The 22,620-nt window shown below is 43.5% G+C and overlaps 1 protein-coding gene and 1 long non-coding RNA gene across 2 annotated transcripts; both read right to left on the bottom strand.

Moving 5' to 3' along the window:
* Positions 1–15,371: 15,371 nt before the first annotated feature.
* LOC120701373 lies at positions 15,372–16,484 on the bottom strand. The gene is made up of 3 exons (XR_005686066.1): positions 16,413–16,484; positions 16,234–16,316; positions 15,372–16,056 (listed from the first exon to the last, which is right to left on the bottom strand). It is a non-coding gene; the product is annotated as an uncharacterized LOC120701373 (long non-coding RNA).
* Positions 16,485–17,266: 782 nt separating this feature from the next.
* Positions 17,267–21,730, bottom strand: LOC120698800. Its single transcript, XM_039982541.1, has 9 exons — positions 21,446–21,730; positions 21,253–21,312; positions 20,208–20,352; positions 19,515–19,912; positions 19,103–19,276; positions 18,900–19,016; positions 18,211–18,390; positions 18,076–18,122; positions 17,267–17,977 (listed from the first exon to the last, which is right to left on the bottom strand). The coding sequence occupies exons 2-9, from the start codon at positions 21,298–21,300 to the stop codon at positions 17,413–17,415; spliced, it is 1,674 nt and encodes a 557-aa protein (XP_039838475.1). The 5' UTR covers positions 21,301–21,312; positions 21,446–21,730; the 3' UTR covers positions 17,267–17,412.
* Between the last annotated feature and the right edge of the window lie 890 nt (positions 21,731–22,620).

Raw genomic sequence — 22,620 nt, 5'->3', positions numbered from 1 at the left:
TAGCAATCTTGTGCCAGCACAAATCAACATTTGTACTGGTGGGTGTACGGCCGCCAGCACAAATGCATTTGTGCTGACGGTTGTCTTAAGCGCCAATCAGCACAAATTGATTTCACACTTTATAATTTTAAAATATAAAAAATAAAATAAACAAACTTATTTTCACATTTTAGTAGGTATCTACATCCAACCCTCCATCATTTGACACAATTCCCACATTTTTTCGAGCACATACGGTGTACAAGGTTCAAAACTGAGATCTCTTCTTTCGTGTGTTCCTTCTTTACCATTTCACCTACATATTACATCTCGTCTTTTCAAGATATGTTGTTCTTCTGATATCATTTTTCGAATAATACATTGTACGTTTGGCACTCTAAACAATCTCAAACTAAAAAGTTGTCAAATACAAAATTTTAAAAATCTTCATCCAAGGTTATTTAAAAAGATCAAAAATTCAAATTTTTGTTTCTAAAATTCAAATCTTACAGGGTATAAAGTTCATCTTCATCCAAGGTTATTTAACAAATTAAAAATTCAAATTTATGTTTTTAAATTTGGATTTTATAAATGGTAACACATATTTGGCCTAGTATATGATCTTGAACGAAAAATTTGTCATCTACAAGTTTTAGATCTCGTCGAACTCTATAACTTGGGTATAAGGTTTGTCTTCATCTTAGGTTGACTTGGATAATAAGGTTTAAGATTTGATATAAGAAAAGGTAACGAATATTTGGTCAAGTAAACAGTCTTGAATGAAAATATTGTCACCAAGTTTTAGATCTTGAGCTCTATAACTTTCATATAATTAAATTTGTTTTCATCCGGCTTCATATGAAATAATTTTGTTCTTAAGAAAAAAAATGATATGTATTGCAGTCAACATAAGCATCCGCTAGCACAAATACCCCCGCATTTGTGCTGGCGATGGCTTCAGGCAACCATCAGTACAAATCGATTTGTGCTGGCAGTTGCTTATGTCGATTGTCAGCACAAAAAAAGTTGAGGTGCCAGTACAAATGCTTTATGTACTAGTGATTACCACAGAACCAATCGATAAATTGTGTCGAACTGATCATAACTTTATGATTGATTCCAGAGACATTAGACACTAGTACTAGCTGAGGAAGAACGTGAAAGAATATACACGCATGTCGTATGCATTTTGCATGGATGGTGCTCATTGCTCAATCAAGTACCTTAGTCTCAAGTTTCATTAAAAAGCAAAAGATAACTACGGCAGCAGGTAATTACTTTAGTTGTATCCCATATATTTGAATCAAAAGATGGAGAAAGTACATATTTGATCTGCAGATCAGAATAAGGAGAGTTCACATGAACTATAGCTAAAATTACACTTGTGAAGACATATATATCATTTCAGTATGTACTGGATCCATCAACAGTCTGGATGCAAAATCCCTGCGGATTACAACTCATGTAGTAGTTCAGATTTAGCATATGCATATATAATGCAGCACATTCATAGTGAAGATGCTGAATTGATATATATTTATATAGCATATACGATGGCACTGGGTGTGTATGATAAACAGGGAGCAAGCGCTTAGTTAGCTTCCTGATGATTCGATCAAAACTAAAATCCATACAGGTTCAGGGATGAAAGCAGCGCATGATCATGCATACTCAGTTAATTCGGGCCGCCGCAGATGAGCATGGCGATGCACATCCTGATGATGTAAAGCTTCCCCTTCTGCTGCTTCACAGAGCTTCGCAGCTTCCCCAACTTCGAGGTCTCCTTCGTCTCCGCCATGCCTGATGAGCTTTCTAGTTGAATAGGCTTCCCTAGTTGAACTGGAGCATGCAACACAAGCAACCCAGATGCTGCACACGGTGTAGGACTGTGACTAGTGAGGATGCGAAGATGGGTCTCGTCGAAGCTGAAATATATATAACCAGCTCCAGTTGTTATGCTGCAGTGTAGACTGTTGAGATTGCAATAACGACACGACGGTTCGGGCTAGTTGCGCCTGGGCTTGTGGCTTATATCTTTTTTGTTTTTTTTTTCTGATGCATCGTTATGGGCTAATTATTGAGAAAATTAAAGCAGGCCGGAATGGTCTACAAAACAAGCATGAGCAAACTGCTTTGGTAATACCCCTGCCAAAAATTTCAACTCCATCTCACTCTGTTCTGCTGGCTTGTCAGCCAAACAACCAGCAGCATTTTTCTCTCACACCGAATCAGCACCAGCTACTAGCCACCAGTCAATTAGCAGTACTTTTTCTCACAACAAATCAGCATTAGCCACCAGCCACAGCCAGCCGAACAGATGGTGTTGACAAAAGAACGAAAATGAGCTACATGCATGCAAGCCACATTTTCTTGTCTGAAATAATATGACCGGAGGTAGTAATATATATTAATCCTATTATATTATGAGGTTCCAGAAAGCCAGAGTTTAAGTCCACGTCTACAAAACTCAACAGTCCAGTGTCTGGCTAGGCTTTTAGGTCCTCCGATACTATAGGTTGTTGAAGTTGAAAAGGGGCAGTTGAATTGTAAAAAAAGGCTAGGGCTACTGGTTGGCGTATGATAACACGCTTGTGCACAACTGAGATATAGGTCTTCTGCTCCACAACCTGCCCCATATGCATATTCAAAAAGAGGGATACTGGCCAATCCAATCCTCAGCATTGGTTTATTTTTAATTATTTTTTTAATGGTGCAAAACGAGGGAACTCGTAGGGGCGCTAATTTGCACTTCCAAATTTTTAATCCCCTTTTCTTAAAGTGTGTACTTTTAAATCATCCTTTTATCTATTGAAATTTTCCGCTTCAAATAAATAGAATACTATTTTCCCTATAACTACTCTACCTCCAAACACAAGTTTTTGCTGCCGTTTTTGCCAACCAAAAAAATGATTTAATTTAGAGAGTCCGCGACCGAGGTGCCTAGGACTAGGGTCTCCATCACTACTAGCTCATCTCGAGCCGAAGTGATCCCTATATAGCTATCTAGTTAACTCGATCACCTTGAACAATCTCTCTCCCCAGTTTTGCTTCTATTGCACAACAGAAGCAACGAGACCTTCCCAGCCAATCCAGTGCACCCACAGCTAGCTCTAGACACTTAACCCTGAACTGAAACCACACATGTTATATATTATTACCAAGAAAAAACGAAAAACTCTGACCTGCGTCGATCGTTAAGCACAGTACGAGTAGTGTGTGTCCTCTCTGCTCTCCACTGAAAGAGAATCGCATGAACAGATGCCAAACCACCTGTCCACCTCCGTTGCCCGGAGGCCGCCGATGCGATGCAAGAGCCTATTCAGATAATGGATCGGAGGATGCGCCAGCCGTGGTCAGACATGCGTCGTCGTCGTCTGCCGATACTGTAGTGCCATCCGTGGCAGTACCAGGTCGACTTCGTGCCTCCTGCTGCATTGGCAGCATGCCAGGGTAGGGGCCTGCCGTGGCACACAGTGACTAGCTAGCTAGCTGGCTTTCGGCAAAGGAGACCGATGGCGATGCCCCACGCCAGGCCCGGTCGAGGTTTCTTGCTTGGGTCAGCGTGCGGCCCTCGCCCTCGGCGGCCGGTTCGGGGCGACGTTGCTAGCTGCGGCGCCACTCGCGGGATCGGTGGCCGCGCGAGATGTGTGTGGATCTATCCGCGATCGCGTCCGATCCGATTGATGGGCAGCCGGCAGCAAGGGCACGCGCGACCCACGAGGATGGCCGACGGCGACACGCGCCAGCCCTCACGGGCCAGCTGCTAGCGCGGATCCATGGAGATGGCGTCTCGTGCCGCTTTGTTTTTTTGTGTGAAAAAATGTGCCCGTTTTTCCATCCAAAAAATGCTTTTCTCTGAATGGCAGCATGCATGTGTTTGGAGAGAACTCCGGTTCCGACGACATGGTCTATCAGGCTGACCGCAGGGTTTCCGGATTTTAGTTTATTAACAGCTCAAAATTAAACATGCGAGAGGGGAGACAGACTACTACGGATTCTAGTTTTTTATGTGAATTCGTTTTTCCATATAAAAAAATGCATTTCTGAATGGGAGATGTCTTGTGGGCATCTACCAGTTCAAAGCAAAAATCTGTAGTGATGTTCTCCCTCTGTAAAGATTGTGATAGAAAGATATAATTAAAAATACCCAAACAAAGAAGTGTACATTACATAGCAAAGGCATCTCCAAGAGGCTATCTGTAAAACAAATTGGATAGCTAAATATAATTAAACTAGGGTAAAAATTAGATCCAACAGCCTCTTTATTTTCCTCTCCCTGCTATCCCGCTAGCTATCCACTCCCCTTCGCTAGGCAAATGTACCGCGCCACTCCCACTCGCCATCTGCTCCCGCGAGCTCTAACCGCCGGCGCGCGAGGGCTTCATGGGGAGGAACTTTGCCGCCGGCGCATGGAGCGGAGCTCGCGACGGGTGGCGCAGAGGCATGGGGCAGAGCCCGCAGAGCTCGGCTGCCACCGGGGGCAGGCTACGCGGGGCGGAGTGTGGCGGCCGTTGTGCGTGGGTGCTGCGGGGGCCAGGGTAGAGCTCGCGGAACTTGGCCACTGCCCGGCGCGAGCTGGCTGCACGGACCGAAGCTCGACTGTCGGCGCCGCCATTGTAACTGGGAGGAAGAGAGGGAGAAGAGCAGCGAGATATTGAAGAGACAGGAGAGAGGTTCCACATGTCAGAATTTAGATAGGCGATTTGGCTGGTATGTTGGAGTGTACCAAAATATAGAGAGAGAATCTTGGCTAAATGGATAGCTAAATAGAAATATAGAGAGTGAGACTTGGGTAGACTCTTGGTGACGCTCTCCATGCACTCAATTATATGGAACAAAACATATTGTTCTATCTCAAGTGTTTAGCAACAAAGGTCAAATTGTGATTGGCTACATTTTTACGTGGAAGACTTGGCAAGCAGTAATGAATAAGCCAAATAAAACTCATAATGCTATTGAACTTAAGCGAAATTCAAGCCCTTATTTCAAAACAAGTATATCTAACACAAGTGAACATATGTAGGCAAAAAGGCGATCTTGAGGCACAAGCACAGTCCTCATTATCGTATTGCACATGGTTAGAATGGATAGAACATGATCAAAGAGATTCATATTATTCAGAACCTTGCATAATGGACTATAAAATGCATATATTTTATAATTTTTCTTTTTCTACTTTTCTTCCCTCATGCTCCCTTCATCCTTCAATCTCCGTCATATAGCTTGAAGAGTGAAGAAAAAGTCGACTTGTCAAAATATCTATCTTAGAACAGGTGTCATCAACTCATCATCATAGAACTAGAGGACAAATCTTGCTGCAAACTGAAAAAATTGCTTTGAGCCGATCAGCTCAAGGGGGCGAGGAGATTGGTTCCCTTCGATTCCATGTGTTTTGATGCTTCTAGTTATGGAACAATCTCTTGGTTAGCTCCAACTATACTATTAGTAATATGCTCTAAGCAACATTAGCGGACCGGAACACAATCTGGGAGTGTAGAGGGTTTTGATACCAGTTATAGCTGGGAGTGATATCCAGTGGCAAATCTAGGATGTGAATTCAGGAGGAGAGGGGGGGAGAGGGGCTCATTTTCCTCTTCTTCCTCCTCCCTTCTCTTCTTTTCTTCCTCCTCCTTTTCTTCTTCCTCTTCATCATTCATGGTTGAAATTTGTTTTTTTTGGGGGGGGGGGGGGGGGGCTCCATGGGAGTAGGGGGCTGGAACACTCCTTGACTCCAACAACGGTGGTAACTAGTAGCCTATTACCTGTTTCAAAACTGTTTTTAAAGCAGTGGTGTGTAACTAAATTTGTGGCGACCAGATAACATGCTTGTATTTTTTTTTGGAATGTGAATACGTGTAGCACATGATAATTTTTCAATTATAAAAAAGCTGACTTATAGTTTTATTGTTATTTATTATGTGATGTTTTACTTTTTTCTAGATTATGTTTGATATATAGACTCTTGTTTTTCTATTTTGGCATTATCCTTTCAAAATGATTTTGGCACAAATTCTAGTTATGATGAGCAGTGTTTTACATGGATTCTTTTTCTTCATTTATCCATTCTGCTTCCAAGACAATATGCCAAACAAACTACTAGTTCTTTAAATTTTAAAATTCCAAGTTCAGTTAGTTTGAAGCTTGGTATAGACTCAATTAAATCTATACACTGTTAGATTATCATTGACCACAAAACAAGCAATATTTTTTTCTATTTTTTAACATAGTAATTTTTACTCTTCAAGAATGAACACATTGGCTTATTTTGACTCTTCATTTTTAATCTAAAAACTCTCCTTTTGGAGAAAATAATAAACTAAGAGCTTCAAGAATCCACTGTAATGCCAAGTGTTGTCTGATCTGATGCAATATAATATCCAAGTGTTCCACAATGTCACACGTCGATTTGTCCCTAGAAAATAAAACTTTTTGGTTGTGGCACGGTGGGCCTATGGTCCGTGATGTACACAAACATGCTTCATTAACCTAATCAAGCATTATACACTATTGTAAATCCAGGGCAGGGAATACATATACATGCACAAACTACATTCATTGTTGGTAATTCTTTTCTTCAACATATATACCCATATAAGATGATATATAATGTTGTTATTATCATTGTACTTTGTCGAGCTTCCTTTCTTCATCGGTCTCTTGATTTACACATAGCTTCCATCATATATATTCTCTCCTCTAGTATATAAAATCATGTCTGTTTCAAGCTTGAGGGAAGTAGATTGATCGAAGGAGATGATGGCTAGTAGTGTTGATGTCCTTTTGTGTTCATCTTTGACCTGCACATATTTTTGTGATACGACAAGATGGATATTAGTGTATATCAAATTATTTTTAAATCACCGCATGTCCAGAAAACACACATAGTGTTATGTGATGATGACAGAGAAACAAGATGTGTAGCTCCAAATAAGGCTCTCTTTTTTCAATTGGTTCAGATTAAATTCTTGGATCAGATTAGTTTTAATGATTGTTTATTGGCGCTCCTATGAACCTGGCCGTTTTATTTAATTTGTTATCAAATTTGGTAAACATAAATAGCATGGATGCGGCTCTTACTAGTTACTACTACTGTAATATCTTTGTCACTTGCTAATGGCATTAGTGATTATTACTGGTTCATATGTTGTCCTATCTCTTCCATTTCCTTACGCCATCCCATTTATGTATTTATTCAGTTTTCTGGTTTTGCGTTTGAATCAAGGGGACATGGACAGTGGTTAGCTGATGATCTTCATCACGTGTTGGTAATTGGTATCAATGTTAGAGATTTTTGGCAAAAAAAATGTTAGACTCTGTGTGTGTGTGTGTGTGTGTGTGTGTTGACATGATACTATGATATATCTCTTAATCTTACACTCTATACAAATTGGGACCAAGGGTGTGGACGTGTGGTATGCTAATAGGATGTTTATCATCTAAAAACATTAGCTAGTGAGCACCGAATTGGTTTCATGCACATGTTATTGCAGCAGATTGATGAGTAATGTCTCTTAATTTGATATTGTTATCACTCCCTACCTTCATTAATGTGCTCTGTAAAATGTTCTCAGGCAAGAGACAAAATTGTAAAATGTTCTTTGAATTTATCTATATATGCATGCTTCCAATATGATTGATAGAACGAAAGCACACCCAGCAAGTGTCCCTTGCTTCTATTAGTTTACTGGTCCAGTGTTGATAAGGACAACATATGGCCAGTTCCATTTGGGGAAACCCCTCGATCTTTAATAAGTACCACACATGTGCTCTCCAAGGTAACAACCTTAGTGTGCCGCCTCGGCTGACCATATATATGGTTATGTGTTGAGAAAATTGTTATCATATGCATTGTCATCATTGAGTTCCAATCTTATTTGTTTTCTAGCAATAAGGTAATGTAGTCGATTGGCCTGCCTTTTTGCCTAATAACAACATTTTTGTCCATGGAAAATTCTTATAGTACATGACCATGAGGCAGAGCACCCCCCCCCCCAACACACACACACATGTACGAACTGATGCAAAAAGGTTGAACAATTTCATGAAACTTGTATTCTTTAATTTAGATGGGTTTTCCACGAGGAATGAAAAAATAGTAATGACAAATCTTCAAATTGGTTTTGATTATTTTAACTTTGAGCACTCATGGCTGGACATCGCAGTAAAGGACCTGCTGTGTATATATATCTATATGATATGAAATTGTTGGAACTTTTTGTCCCCTAAATTTATAGTGCAACACAAACTAATATCTCTATGCATTCTGTTGACTGCGGAATCCTAATTTAGCATTGATTATTATGTGTCGCATTTATTTGAGCAAGAAATAAAGTGTTTTAACATTATGCATATATACATATGTACGGCCTTATCCGGGACATCCAAGAGCTACGAAATAGTGCCATTATCAAATAATATGGGTGATGAGGGGTACGACGACGATGTAAGCAATGCAGTGTATTATACGATATACATACTTTGGCTGCCGCCGCAGATCGAGCATGGCGATGCATTTCTTGATGATGTACAGCTTCCCGTTCTGCTGCTTCGCCGCGCTCCTCAGCCTCCCCAGCTTCGAACCCTCCTTATTATTCCCCTCTGCCATATAATCTTACAGCTGATGGCAATGCAAGCTGGTCGGAGAGATTGATCGGATCAGATTTGAGGCAGGTCAGAGTAGAGACGACCTATGTGCGCGCGCTAGGCTTCACAGGGCATGCAAGATAACACCACCACACAAACCCCGCATTGCGCAGTGTGAGATGCAAAGATATGGGTCTCGGTGCTGAACTATATATACAACCTCTCCTGGATCTCGGCTCTTCCTAGTGAAGATGCTGCCCCGGCCCTGTGTAGACTGTGACTTTAGAGAAGGTACAACAGGTCGGGCTGTGTGCTAGCTAGTTACGTTACAGCTGGGGTTTGGTGGCAATCTTTTCTGATGCAGTGTAATCATTGGTGTAGGGGCCTGACAAGTCTTGGTAATACTGCATGCTGCATGCTGAGATATTTTTTAGCTTACTAGGGCTTAAAACAAACCATTCCTGTTAGTAATTAATTAAGTTTAATGATTTGAAAAGTTTAGCTGTAATAACAAGGAGAGGCCGGCCATGTATACTGCACCAATATTGTATGTATACCCTTATCTTTTAGCCTCGTTTAGATGTGATCATTGTGCATGGCGGTTAATTGTCGTAAGGGTCTGTGTATTATTGTACGCCCAGATTTAACTAACGGGAACATATCAGGTGCAAACCAATCTTTTTCGTGCAAACTATGAAAACTTCAATCTGGACCATCGGATCAACATCTAAGGGGAGAGGCGCAGGGGGTGGGAGGAGGGATTTGCAAAAGTTTGATTACCCAATCCAAGGGCGGGTCCAGATTGTAAAATTATCAAATCCCCCGTGCCCCTTGGATATTGATCCGACGACCCAAATTGAAGTTTCCATAGTTTGCACGGAGATGTTGGTTTGCACCTGATACGTTCCCCTAACTAATAACCTTTTTTAAGGATCGTGTAGACATGTCTCAGCGTACTTGTTTTACAAGAGCACAATGGAACCTAGGACGAGTACGTGCCTATTACGACTAGCTATAGCATCTCCGATCAGCAAGCAGAAGTAGTACTTTCAGATCGGAAGTGATCTAGCTGGCTAGCTACAACTGGTCTTGCATTGGATTGTAATTATTTGCTTTTAGTTCAATATTCATTAACGTGTCCACGACCTACTAGCCTGCAAATCCTGTGCTCATCTTGTCGCCTAGCTAATCATCTCCCTCAAAATGGACATCTAATTAAGCTAGCAACAAAAAGTATGTGGCTTCGAATCGATCGAGAACTGTTGCCATGACAGTATGAGTGATGTGTCCTCTTTGCTGTCCACTTGAATTAAGGAGTATAGTAGCTGACCTTTTTTTCCCACAAGGTAATTTATTAATTTTAAGAAATAATAATGTTACATCAAGATGATACAAGCGAACCAAGAAAAAATCTTGGCCTGCCGTAAAGACACACAATCTTATGAAAGAAAAAATAAAGGCACTCTAATGACTAACAATCCGAAGAATAGACCGTCACCCATGCGGCCAGGTAAAAAAGTCGCTGGCCATCAGTACCAAACGCTGTGATGCCACTTTATCTAAATCCTATTACATAAGACTCTGGAGGATGGACTAAGTACCGAGCCAACACACCACTATGAAGATAATCTGTAAAAAGAAAGATTATTGTTTGTTTTCAAATTATATCAATGCATTGCGAGCCAACCACAAAGACCAACATGTCTATCCGATGTTCCAAGTAACAAAAGGCAGGCCGCCACGCACGGCGGCCAGGTTCCGGAGATCAACGTCGCCGCTGCCACGCGCAGTAGTTCCAGCCTGTCGGGTCCTCTGGTAGAAAATGAATCAAGACTGCAAGAGTCCTCCATCGTCGCGTGCGTCCATGATCATCAGCCATCAGTTATTATTATTGTTGATCTTGCTAAATAGTGATCATCCTATATAATTGAAGATGGGTACCACTGGATCACGATATAGATCAGTTGATTCTGCATCGAGTCTAATTAAGTTAGGAATTGGAAAGATGGGTAATTTACTTATATGTTTTTTGAAGAAATGATCGATTTACTTATATGTTCGATCTACACATTATTACGTTCCACTAGTATATACATGCTCGGTTTTATGAATGAAAATTGGGAAAGGTACGGTATCTCTTCTTTTTGTTTGTGTCTAAGCTCTGTGAGGAGCATTATTATACATACTCAAAAAAAAGTTGGTTCTATCTTCTATGCACATGCTGATATATATAGTAGCCCAACTAATAAGTAGTTTTCAAGACCCCCGCAAGGAAAAGTAGTTTTACTTTGAAGATGGACTTCGATCATGATTTTTCGTTTATATATATGGACCTCCTTTCGTTATAAAGTCCTTGTAATGCAACGTTTGATGTCGTCATCTAACGGTAATAAAAAAAAGTCTGAGTTTAATTTCTGTATGGACTGTGTATCAGTTCAGTGCTACATATGTGCTATATGTTCTTTAGTCAAGATCTTTCTCCTGCATGGGCCCGTGGCTATGTTATTGTGTGTTCCATGAATCTGTTTGACAACCGTTTTTTCAAATGATATGGCTTTCTTAAAATTAGTCATGATGTACTTTTAAGGCGATGGAAATAACATTATTATGGCCACTGCACGCATCATCATGTGATGACTGATGATTTTTACACGAAAACTATTATAAAAATTTCAGCACGTATCTGATCGGTATGAAGCTTATTAATTAGTGAGATCACAAGTAGTTCAATAATAACAAAAAATATACATGTTGTTTTAACAACTCAAGCATCGTACATATATCATACTCCTTTACAAGTTTATAATAAAACACAAATTTTGCATCCTGAGCACAAAAAGTAAGAAATAAAAAGACATTTGGAAACGCCTTGTCAGGCTCGGAAGAAGATAATAAGGCACCAATAAGTCTGAAGAAATGGGCACCAAAAGGCGACAGAGAGGAATACATGTTGGTCTACATGTATCGTTGATTTATCATTCCCGTTGTTGCGTGGTCGCTGGCACGCTTTCCCTATGGCTTGGCCCGCTCCCAAGTCGATCACACCACGACGTACAGTTGCCTTCATCAGCATTCAGCAATCTCCTTGACACCTCATACAGTATGTGTACAGAATCCTTGCGCACGTGACAGTGACATGTGCGTAGACCACTGTCCAGCACAATCGCAGCTGTGTCCACTGCCTAGCACACACGGTAGCTTACTGGCAATGCGGCGAAATAAACCGGCTCTAGCGGCGCAACTGTATATGCCGGACAAAGATAAATAGCGGTATCAATCTCTGCTCCATATGTACATAGCCCTGCTACTACTCAGCCATTGCTGCTCTTGGCTTGTTTCTTGATTTTATTCCCTGTAAACATGCGAGATTGGCTTTTGTAAAATGTAGCATGAGAATAACAAATATCATATTTATTACCCGCAAAAAAAAATATCATATTATCTTATCTTTTATATATATAAAGGAATTAGAATAATTCATCAGTTCCACACATGGGCTTGGTTTTTTTTATATCAACATGGGCTCTATTATTTTATCAAACATGGGCTTGGTTTGGGTAAGGGCGTAATAAAGCGATTGCCAATAGCCCAATGTGGAACAGAGAAGTTTGGGCAACCTCGGCTGGACTGGGCCGTGCCGCAGAAACATGTGGCTCTCACATTCATCCATCGTGGTCTGTGCGGACGAGCCCAGGAAGCCCCGACGAGGATGGCCACCGGCCGGCTCTCTGGTGTCCCGCCGCCCGCGTGCGCGTGCCAGGCCGCCGTGCGCGCGCGCGAGGGAGTTGCAGTTGCTGCTCGGGCAGATGCGCCCCGCGCGGGGCGCACGAGAGAGAATCGAGCTGGGCGGCGACTCGGGGAAAAGGATCAGGCACGAATGCTGGAGGCGGGGGAAGCCGCGCGTCGGTGCCTTCCGGCCAGCGGCGCGCGGAACTCCACGCGGCGCCGCTGCTGTCCGCGCGCCGCCGCCGATCGAGCGCGCCACCGCACCGCTGGCTCACTGCCACACATTCCTCCGGCCGGCCGGCATGTCGCTGGCGCCGGACTATGCAGTAGCCCTGTTGCCGAGGACACGCATAAGGCATAATGCACCTCTCGACTAGTAGGAGTGGTAGTGCTGTTGTTGTCTATACATCGGAAGACACGTCTAATTCAGTAATTTTCCGCCTTGGTAATTCCTAGCAAGAGCTGACGCAGTTCACTGTATATATATATATATATATATATATATATATATATATATATATATATATATATATATATATATATATATATATATCCTGCATTATTCTTCCTGATATACCCAGCTCGCTGAACCCAAATGTGGAGCACTGGAGCGTAATGCAATGCAGACCGGAGCTCCATGATGCTCGATCATGCGTCGTCTAAATGTTTTTTTTTCAAAACACGCAGGAAAACTGCATCGTCTATACATAAGCAACCACACTGCAGCGTTCCAAAAAAAGATCGAATAGTAATGCAGCATATATATGAGCATACCAACCGGTACATACAGGATATATATTACATATATACATACACGTACGCTTGGTGTGGCTGCTGCTGCTGCTGCGGCAGCCGCAGACGAGCAGCGCGAGGCAGGCGGCGATGATGTAGAGCTTGCCCACCTGCTGCCGCGCCGCGCCCCGCGCCTTCTCCAGCTTCCTCTTCGTCTTCCTCCCGCTCCCCTCCCCCATGCCGGCGTGGCGGTTAGCTGATTTTGGCTTCAATTCACTCGCCGCGCCCGAAACTTTATATACTCTCGGATCCTGCAAGGGGACGGAAACTGTTCGCGCGGGGCAGTGTGTGGCCAGTCCGGCTCCAACCCGATCGATCGACGAGGTCCGGACCGAGAGCGACCGGCCGTGGCGGCGATCGCTTGTTGCGGCGCGTGCTTGTGGTGCTAGGAGCCTTGGGCACACAGCGCCGCAGCAGTGAAAGTGCGGCGATCGCTTTCTCTTAGTTCGTCAGGGCCCTCTTTCAAAATCTTTTTCTGATTTTCTGGGTTCTCCTTTAATTTTCTCTGAAGATCAAGCTATAATGATCTAAATCCTTGGTGCATTTGCTTCAAATCTGACATAAACGAAAGATTGATGTATAAGCATACACCTGGGTTTGTCGGGTTCGAGTTCTCGAATCGGCGCCGCGATCCAACTAACGTCTCTCTCCTAGGCTTCTGATCGAATGCCATGAGGTACGGTGCTTCAAAACTGATTTGGTTTAACAAAAGGATGATTACATAGACAAAATCCTTCTTGCAGGTTGTAATTACTAGCGGAGTTCATCCTGGCATCGTGGCGCGTCCTCGGCCGCTAGGAAGCCGCACGAGGTGTTACTGGAAAGTGACGGGTTGAAACCGGGCATCCACGAGGTTCATGTCCGTTGCGGACAGAGCAGCTAGAGTGCCATTAACCGCCAGAATTCCTGTTATGCATATGGGACTTGGTTGGATGTGTGGCACTGAAGACGCCATTCAAAGTACAGTCCATTACCATTTTTTATTTTCTGCATCTGGGACGAGAATGTACAAGGCTGAAGCATCAATGGCCAGCTGTAAAACTCGGCCGGGTGGAGAAAGACCGCCCCACCGGTATTGATTTTCTAGAAGAAGCCTCGGCTTTCCCGACCGAGAAAATCTCCGAACCCTGGCCCCGCCCTGACACTGAGGGTCGTAGCCCATGGGAACCCTGCCTGGGCCATGTAAGACCCTCAGGCCGACCTGGGCCGTCCACACCAGTGCATTGGCACCGGGGCCAGCGAGGGGATTTTTTTAACCTTAGCCTAAAATTCGCTCCCACGAGAAGTGGGACCCAGGACCTGAGGAGTGCCGCTGGGTTCCTCTAACCAACTCAACTAGAGGCCCTTTGGCCAATGGCGAGCTGTAGTCTGATGGAGGTGATATCGGAAACAACGAGGGCGCCTAACCTATGACATATTTCACTTTCAGAGGGGATAAAGTTTTACCTTTGGGTAGTTTTTGGTTTTGCGCGATCGGCACATTTTGTTCTGAAAACGTGATATGCTGAAATGCTGAATTAACTCTTCTTCTGTATTCTCCCAAATGCTAAATAAACAAAGACTTTCTCAAATACACAGATTTTTTTTCTCGAATAGGTAGCAGAGCTACGCATTTTTGTATTAAGCAAAAAGCAAAAGTCACATACAGGCCCAACGCCGAGTAGGAAAACCATCCGGCAAGCACCAAACGGTCACAAGAGCCGCTTAGTGAAGATAAGAAAAAACTTCGGCCTAACAGTACAAAATAGTCCTACTACTCCAAGCAACCAAGCCTCCTGGCTCCAGCTTCCACCAAAAGTCTGACCTCCGACTTGACTGTCTCCAAGAGCTGGTCAGTGCTCAGTGGTCGAAAGCCGCCGGTCGAAAAGGCAAGCGTTCCGTTCCTTCCAAAGAAACCAAGCGATCAACATGAAGAGAGTATCGAAACCCTTCCGACGCTCCTTGACTTGCAGCTGCCGGCAATGAGTCCACCAGTCTCGCAGTGTCAGCTGGCACGGACTGAAAGAGCAAGTGCAGTCCAAAGCCGTGTTTGGTTGCAGGACGTAAAAATTTTAAAAAGGCATCTTTCTATATTTGAAGTACTAAACATAGACTAATCACAAAAATAATTACAGAACTCGTCTGTAAATCGCGAGACGAATCTAATGAGCCTAATTAATCTGTCATTAGAGGTTATTTACTGTAGCATTACTGTAGCAATTTAGCATCTAATTACAGCCTAATTAGGTTCATTAGATTCGTCTCGCCATTTACAGACAGCAGTCGCAATGCGTTTTTTATTTCGTCTAGATTTAAGTCTGCATGCAGGTGCCGGAAAATAAAATTTGGAATTTTGATTTTGGGATCCAAACACGGCCCAAGGCCGAGATCACATCCCACCAGACTTGCTTGGCAAATGTGCTGTTAACCAGAATGTGGTCGCAGGTCTCTGGCTCTTGATCGCAGAACCAGCACATGTCATGAGGGTCCAGGCCGTGCCGGCGTCTTCGATCCGCCGTCCAGATCCTCTGTCGTGCTGCTAGCCAGACAAAGAATTTCACATTGGGAGGTGCCCAATTCTTCCAAATGCGCGCAGCTCCCTGAAAACGCACGCTCCCCTGGTGCAACGCCGCGTAGGCCGACATCGCCGTGTACTTGCCGTTAGTGGTCCACCGCCACCGAAAGGAATCCGCAACCTCGCTAAGATGACCATCTGCCATCAGGTTCCATAGGCGGATGTACTCCATGAGAACCGGGATGGACAGACCGCCGTTGATGTCCCTGACCCACCGCCGTCTAGTCAAGGCCTGTGCTACCGTTCTCTGCCGCGCGGTTACGGTTGGAGATCAGCGCAATCAGATTGGGAGCAATCTGAGCCACGGAAGTGCCCCCAATCCAGTTGTCGGCCCAGAACAAGGTGCGTTCGCCGTTTCCCACCGTAACGGTGACAGATGCACTAAAAAGTGCCTGGACCTCCGGCTCAAACTTGATCTGCAACTGCAAAGCCGACCAAGCTCTATCATTCTCCGTGCGCTGGAACCAAAGCTAAATAATCTAATTCAGATGCACTAAATGCACAGATGGAATAATGTGTACATTTTTCCTTAGTTCTATGCATGTTGCGTGCCATGCATACGAGACCTGAAGATAAGAAACTGTGATCAGGATCCATACTTTCACATCTGAATTGAAGATCATGCTTCAGTAGTACAGTAGTTTGCTTGTCAGAAGATAAGAACTGCCAGGCGCTTAAAAACCTAGACCAAAATTTCACACCCTCATTTTAGTGAAGAACAAACTCTCCATTTGGAAACAGAACCGAGAGAGGCGGAGACGACGAAAAAAAAATGCACCTGAAGTTGAAGGAACAACTGAACAAGTGACAGGAACTTGGAGGACCCCTCATCCTGTGCGTTACGCTGAGGCGTCTGCTTCAGGCTGCGCTTGCGTAAAGGGGAATATATAGGGACCCGGCGGCCGACGCTTGGAGCTTCGGCCACCAAGCGTGCCCACTGCCCACGCCGTACCGCCCGGCTGTTCGTTATCGGCCGCGGCCACGCGACGGCGCGACGTTGCGCGCCGGGCGACCAGACACCATCGGATGCCTTGCCGCTCTTCCACGAACCGCGAGAGGGCGAGACGACGACGTGTCTGTCTCCGGCGCCGCTCGCGCTCTGTGCCGTCATGGTTAGCGCGTGCGTGCCTGCGTACGAGGATGCATGTTTCTCTCTCTCTCTCCATCCATCCAACATCCGCCTGTTCCCTGCGCCACCGCTTTGCCTGCGAGCATAGCTGCATAGGTCCAGGGTTTACTCGTGCGGGCGAGAACTCGCGGGAACCGGTGGAAGAGCACGCCATGTGCCCATGTCCAAAGAGTGGATATTCACAGAATGCCACTTGTGAAACAGTGGCAACCTTTATTATGCATTTTTCCCAACAACTTCAAGTCCAATGTATGATCTGACCTTTTTGTTCTCTTTAATTTTCCACGTGATGCCATTGACCCACAATCTCTTTTCAATTGCACATTTTCCGCATTCTCTTAAATATTTCCCAGATATACAAGTACGCATGTAAATACGCACACTGCAGTTAGATCGGAGTCTGGCTGTTGCGCCTGACTTCAGCCGGCACCAGAAAGAACAAACAACGGCTGGAAGCAACAAGCAAACAGCATCAACATGATCCCAACAAAACAGGGCAACGGTGGCAGAACATCGGTCATGCAGACCGATATAGACATTATAAATTTCGACTTAATAGAATAATAATGTATACATCCAGATAAAAATATGGTTAAGTGCTAATAACTTGTTCATGAAAGGGGCAGCAAATACTGGTTAATTAGTAAATCTAGAGCAGCATAGGTGTACTCTTGGCTCTTGCTGGGGTCATGATGGTCTCTTCATCGTCGACTACATCCCAGCTGTCGTCCAAAGCGAAATCACCGCCACAAACACCAGCAATCCTCTTATCATCCATCAAATTAGCACTCGGTACTGCAGGAGACGGCCAGCCGCTTTTGGATGCAAATGATTCGGCCAAACTTTTGTCTGATGCTGATCTCGCCGAGCTAGACAATCTTGATGAAACAGGTTGTAGGGGCCCGTTACCATTAAAAAAGGCCGAGCTAGACAACATTGATGCCACTTGATCCAGATCTTCATCAAAAGCCAAGATCGGCGGAACTTGTTGCTGTGGTTCATTAACAGCCGAGCTAGACAAGATCGATGGAGCATGTTGTAGTGGTTCATCAACATCCGAGCTAGATAAGACCAGTGGAACTTGTGCTGGTGCATCAACAGTGGAGCTAGACAAGCTCGATGAAACATGTTGCCATTGTTCATCAACTGGAAGCTGCATATCCACTCTTAGCTTAAGCTGTGTTATGCAGTCAAAGATTCCAATCATTTCCCCACTAGATTAAAAAGAAAAGGGAATGTCAGTTATTTAAAAAACCAAGAGTTTGAGCGTTCAACAATTCCAATATTATAATTTTTTTTTTACAAAACTTACTGCAATGCATCCACAGCATGGCCTCTGTCTGTCAGTAGCTGTCTCAGCTGTATCAAATTAATGCATATTAGCCATTGCTTACTGAAACATGAATCAAACTTTACTGTGCTTCTGATGAAATACCAGTTACGTTACCTTTGCATTCTCTTGTGCTTGTTGTTCCAGCCTTTTAGAGTGGTTCTTTGCAGCTTCAAGTGAGAGTTCATGTTCTCTTAGACTTTTCTGAGCTGATGCTTCTCTTTCAAGTTTTGCCTTCTCAGCAGCCACCCTTTCTGCTTCCGCAGCAGCAAGTCTTCTTTGAAGAGTGTTGTGCATCTTCATAGCATGAATGAGAATTATAATTTTAAGAAGAATGTTTCGACAACCAGAAGAATCTAAGTTATATGCATATAAGTTATGATGCCAAGGACGTAGCGAAAGATTCCTAACATGAATAAACTCATCTTAGTTCTAGAAAAAAAACATTTACAGTCACCAACCAATATGGATTGGAAGTACTGTCCTGAAAAATTCCATACAAACAAGGAAAATAAAAGGCAACACAATTTCCAAATGTGTAACAAACCTCCATTTAAAATTGGATGTAAATACAATATTTAAACCACGAGCAGCATTAATAGTATAGTATCAGCGATTCCAGAGAACACATAAGTTGGGGGCATAGTGAGAATTGTGCAACTGCAAGCAAGGTCCAAATGAAACATCACTTAATTAGGAAGTGAACCTTATACTACCTTTTGTATAGTGTGCCCTATTCTAAATGTTGATTTTCTACATTTACAATTTTAAATAAAAACATATGAATCGGTACAATTCCAATTTACCTCGTCAATAGTCACCACAAAGTTTTTTGTTTCTTCAGAAATATTGAACAACCGAGTTTGAAGCTCCTGTGCTTCTGTTGCTAGAATAGATTTTTCAGCAGAAATCTCCCCTGCCACCTACATATTGCAAAAAAAAAAAGATATCTTTTGAGACAACTAATAAACACAAATATAGTACCACAATAATGTTTAATATATACAACCTTGCTGTTATCTTCCATAGCATGAGCTGTCATCTCTTTTAATTCTTCCACTTTCACAAGGATATCATTGCCAGCTTGATTTGCTTCTGAAATAGCACGTTTTGTTTTTTCTTCATTTAGCTCTACCTCCTGCAGCATTTCACTTATTGCAGCGACATTTGACATCAAAGCATTCTGTGTCATACATAAAGAGCAATTCTTAATAAGCTCTTCTTTGTAGTATTAAAGTGACAAGGAAACCACATAACATATATGACTACACAGTCAACAATTCTTAGGGTTTAGGGATCTAGTCTATCATTGAATTTGCATTGGTTCCACCTCTTATCAACATATAAAGATTGTTTTCACTTAGTACAACATTAACAGTTAGAATGCTTTCTGACTTAAAAGGAAAAGATAGTGCATTTACCTTTTTGTAATGTTCATCAGCAATAATATTATCAAGGGACTCAAGGTTAACAGAATAGCTTGATCGCAGGGTCACATGAGGTGACCAATCATATGGAATATCACCTTCTTCAGAAGCTGAAATTTCAAGTTTCCTCTCAGAAGACGCATGCAGCTGGGAATCAGCTAGCAGACAATCTGAACTGAACTCTTCAGATACACAATTCTGACCAGATGTTGATGGAACGTCAAAAACTTCAGGACATAAACCCGTTGACGACTGCTTCAAATGTTTTGCCATGAGGTTATCTGGCTTTTCATTGTTGTTCTGATCAAAATGTACAGAATTCGAATTTGTATCATTTAACTCTGGATCAAGCTCTAACTGGGTACTTGTGTCGTCACATGCCAGCTGATGTCCTGAGGAAGAAAATTGAAAAAGTGAAATGAAAAGAAAATTGAGGCAATACCATAACTATTCGTCCAACAGGGAAAAGCACTGTGTTTAGTCAAGTAAATAGAAGGACCTAGTGCAGACTAGTGATCCAACATATGAACAGGAAGATATGCATTGAGAAGGTAGGTATTGGTATTTTTTTAGTCAAACAAAGGTGATATGCAGCACAAAAAAAGATATAAATTTATACTGAATGTTTTTTGTATAAATTCTTTAAAGGAAGAATCAAATAATTAAAAGAATAGGATCAAACTTTACCATGAATATATAAATCATCATTTGGGTTTGGATGACTAGGATCTGGGATAATATTCGGGAGGACATTCTGCATGACATAATCTGCAGCCGAATCTATGTCATCCTTAAATTGTATGGAAACTTCTATCAGTGTCGAGAAGTCAACCTGCGATATATATATCGAATTAGGATTAAGTAGCAGGTCTACAATTTCTAAACACGCATACAACTAATCAACTGAAACAACAGCAAAGCCAAAGGGAGTGCATAGCATGTCTCCTAATGAAATCTAAAGAGTGTGCCAATGTTTTACGAATTTTCAGTGTGAGCTGTAGAAGATCCCAGAAAAAATGTACTAATTGCAGGCATAGCTAATTTTTTGAACTTTCTGGAAGCAGACAACAAGATCAATGGATACTCTCCTCTATCAATGTATGCCAGACAGCAAATTGGTTGGCGGGTTAAAAAAACTAGATCACTGGATATTTTAAACAGGTTGAAAGATCTTTAATTGTCGGATGAATGTGCAAACAGTAACCCAAAACTCCATATCAGTTTATTAAATAGACAAATACGGCCCACCCTTCAAAAAAATTATAAACTTCTATTAAGAGGCGTCATTCGGTCCATTAGAAGTTCATAGTGATCATGATTCCATAATTAAGCTATGCCGAATGCCATTATTCCCATATTCCACTCGTCTAAAGAGGTCTCGCCGTTTGGTTGCCAAATTCTCTTCGAGTTGTAAAAAAAAGTTCAATGCTACCTTCTTCGCTAAGTAATGCTAAATAGTTGGTTTGGACTTCGTCAACGCAGACAACGACACAATCAGCAGCGTTGCTACCCCCGTCCCCGATGGCACATTCGCCCCACAACTTGACAAACTGCCCGGACAAAGCTAATACGGTGCACTACTCTGCTTAGCAAATCTCAGTATTTTTTCCCCTTATTTCTTATTACTATTACTAATAGTGTTCGGAGCACGCGACAGGATCACGGGAATCGATCGAGCGAGAGGAAGGCGGCGGACTAGATGGCTAGATGAACTGGATCAGGCGGCACTCACCTGCGGGAACACCTCCAAGAGCCCGTCCAGGACCAGGTTCTCCGCCATCGTCCCCCCACCCTGCAAACCACACGCGAAATTCGCACGGTCACCAGCCTGAGGCGATCGAGCGCTAGAGATCGTCGCCGGCGCAAGTAGCAGCGGACGAACGAATCTGGCAGCTGCGACAATCCGCAACCGGGTGGAGCCTGACCTCGGAAGAAGAAGAAGACGCGCCCGTCGTGAGCGTGGAGGCTGGCCCGATCGGGCGCGCGGGCGCCGGGAAGGATAGGGGGTCTCGAGTCTCGGCGAGGAAGTCGTTGAGGAGTCCGGAGGGTGGAGAGGGTTTTCGGCCTGGGGGGCCTGCGGCTACTTATTGGAGGGCGCGGGCAGGGCGGCCGGCGGCGGGTGGTCACGCGACGCGGGGGCGTAGGGAACTGGGAAAGCGTTGCGTTGGGGCGCGACCGGTCCCGAGGTGGGAACGGGAGGGAGAGCCGCGAGCGCGGCGTATTGGCTGGCGCGCGGGGGCTGAAGACGAGGAGGCGCCCGTCCGGCGGCATATTGGTGCTCTGCTGCACCCCCCCCCCCCCCCCAGCTGAGCTGACCCAAGTACCCAACGGTGTCGATCCCACAGTAATTACGTGCCGGGGTCGATGTCAAGATTAGATTTAGATCGGTGCCTCTCGCCCCCTTCACGGCACGGCGAACGGCTTGCCCATGGCTCGCTCTTTCGGCTCCTGGCTGTTGTAGATTTGTTGTACAGTTCTGACAGTTCTGTTTGGTTTGGCAGGCTCGCGTACTGACGTACCTGATCTCGAGATAACAATAATAAATCGAACTAAACAGGATAAGTGCCCCCACCAGATGTCATTAGGATCATGTAAGAGCAACTCTAACAGATTAATCTTCTCCTTTCCCTTTTCTCACCATATAGAAAAATCCTCTTTCTCAATTTCAACATATATGAAAGAAGTGCTCCAGCTGATTGATTTTTCCTCATTTCTATATGGAAAGGAAGATGCGATGTCTCCCCTTTCTATTGGGGATTGGAGAGAAAATATTAGGGATTGAGAAAAAATAAAGGGAAAAGGGAGATGGAAAATTAATTTGCTGGAGTAGTTTTTTCAACATTAATCTCCTATATTGAGAAAAAGTGGAAAAGAAAAAAAAGGAAGATCAATCTATCTATTGGAGTTGCTCTAAGGCCTTGTCCAGTGGGCAACCTTATCACCCGCCGTGGCAGAAAGAGTGTTTAAATTTAATTGTGGTATCTACTGTTCCCTCGCTAGCTTCTGGCATATGAATCGAAATCATGTGAGAGCACATTTGTAATGTTTGCTTATTGAGAGCATATATGTAAAGTGAAGCACGAAATTTGCCGTCTGACCA

The sequence above is a fragment of the Panicum virgatum genome, chromosome 3K (genome assembly GCF_016808335.1).
Source record: "Panicum virgatum strain AP13 chromosome 3K, P.virgatum_v5, whole genome shotgun sequence".
Classification (NCBI taxonomy): Eukaryota; Viridiplantae; Streptophyta; class Magnoliopsida; order Poales; family Poaceae; genus Panicum; species Panicum virgatum.
Note: the sequence above shows the minus strand (reverse complement) of the source record. Positions and strands in the feature narration are given on the sequence as shown.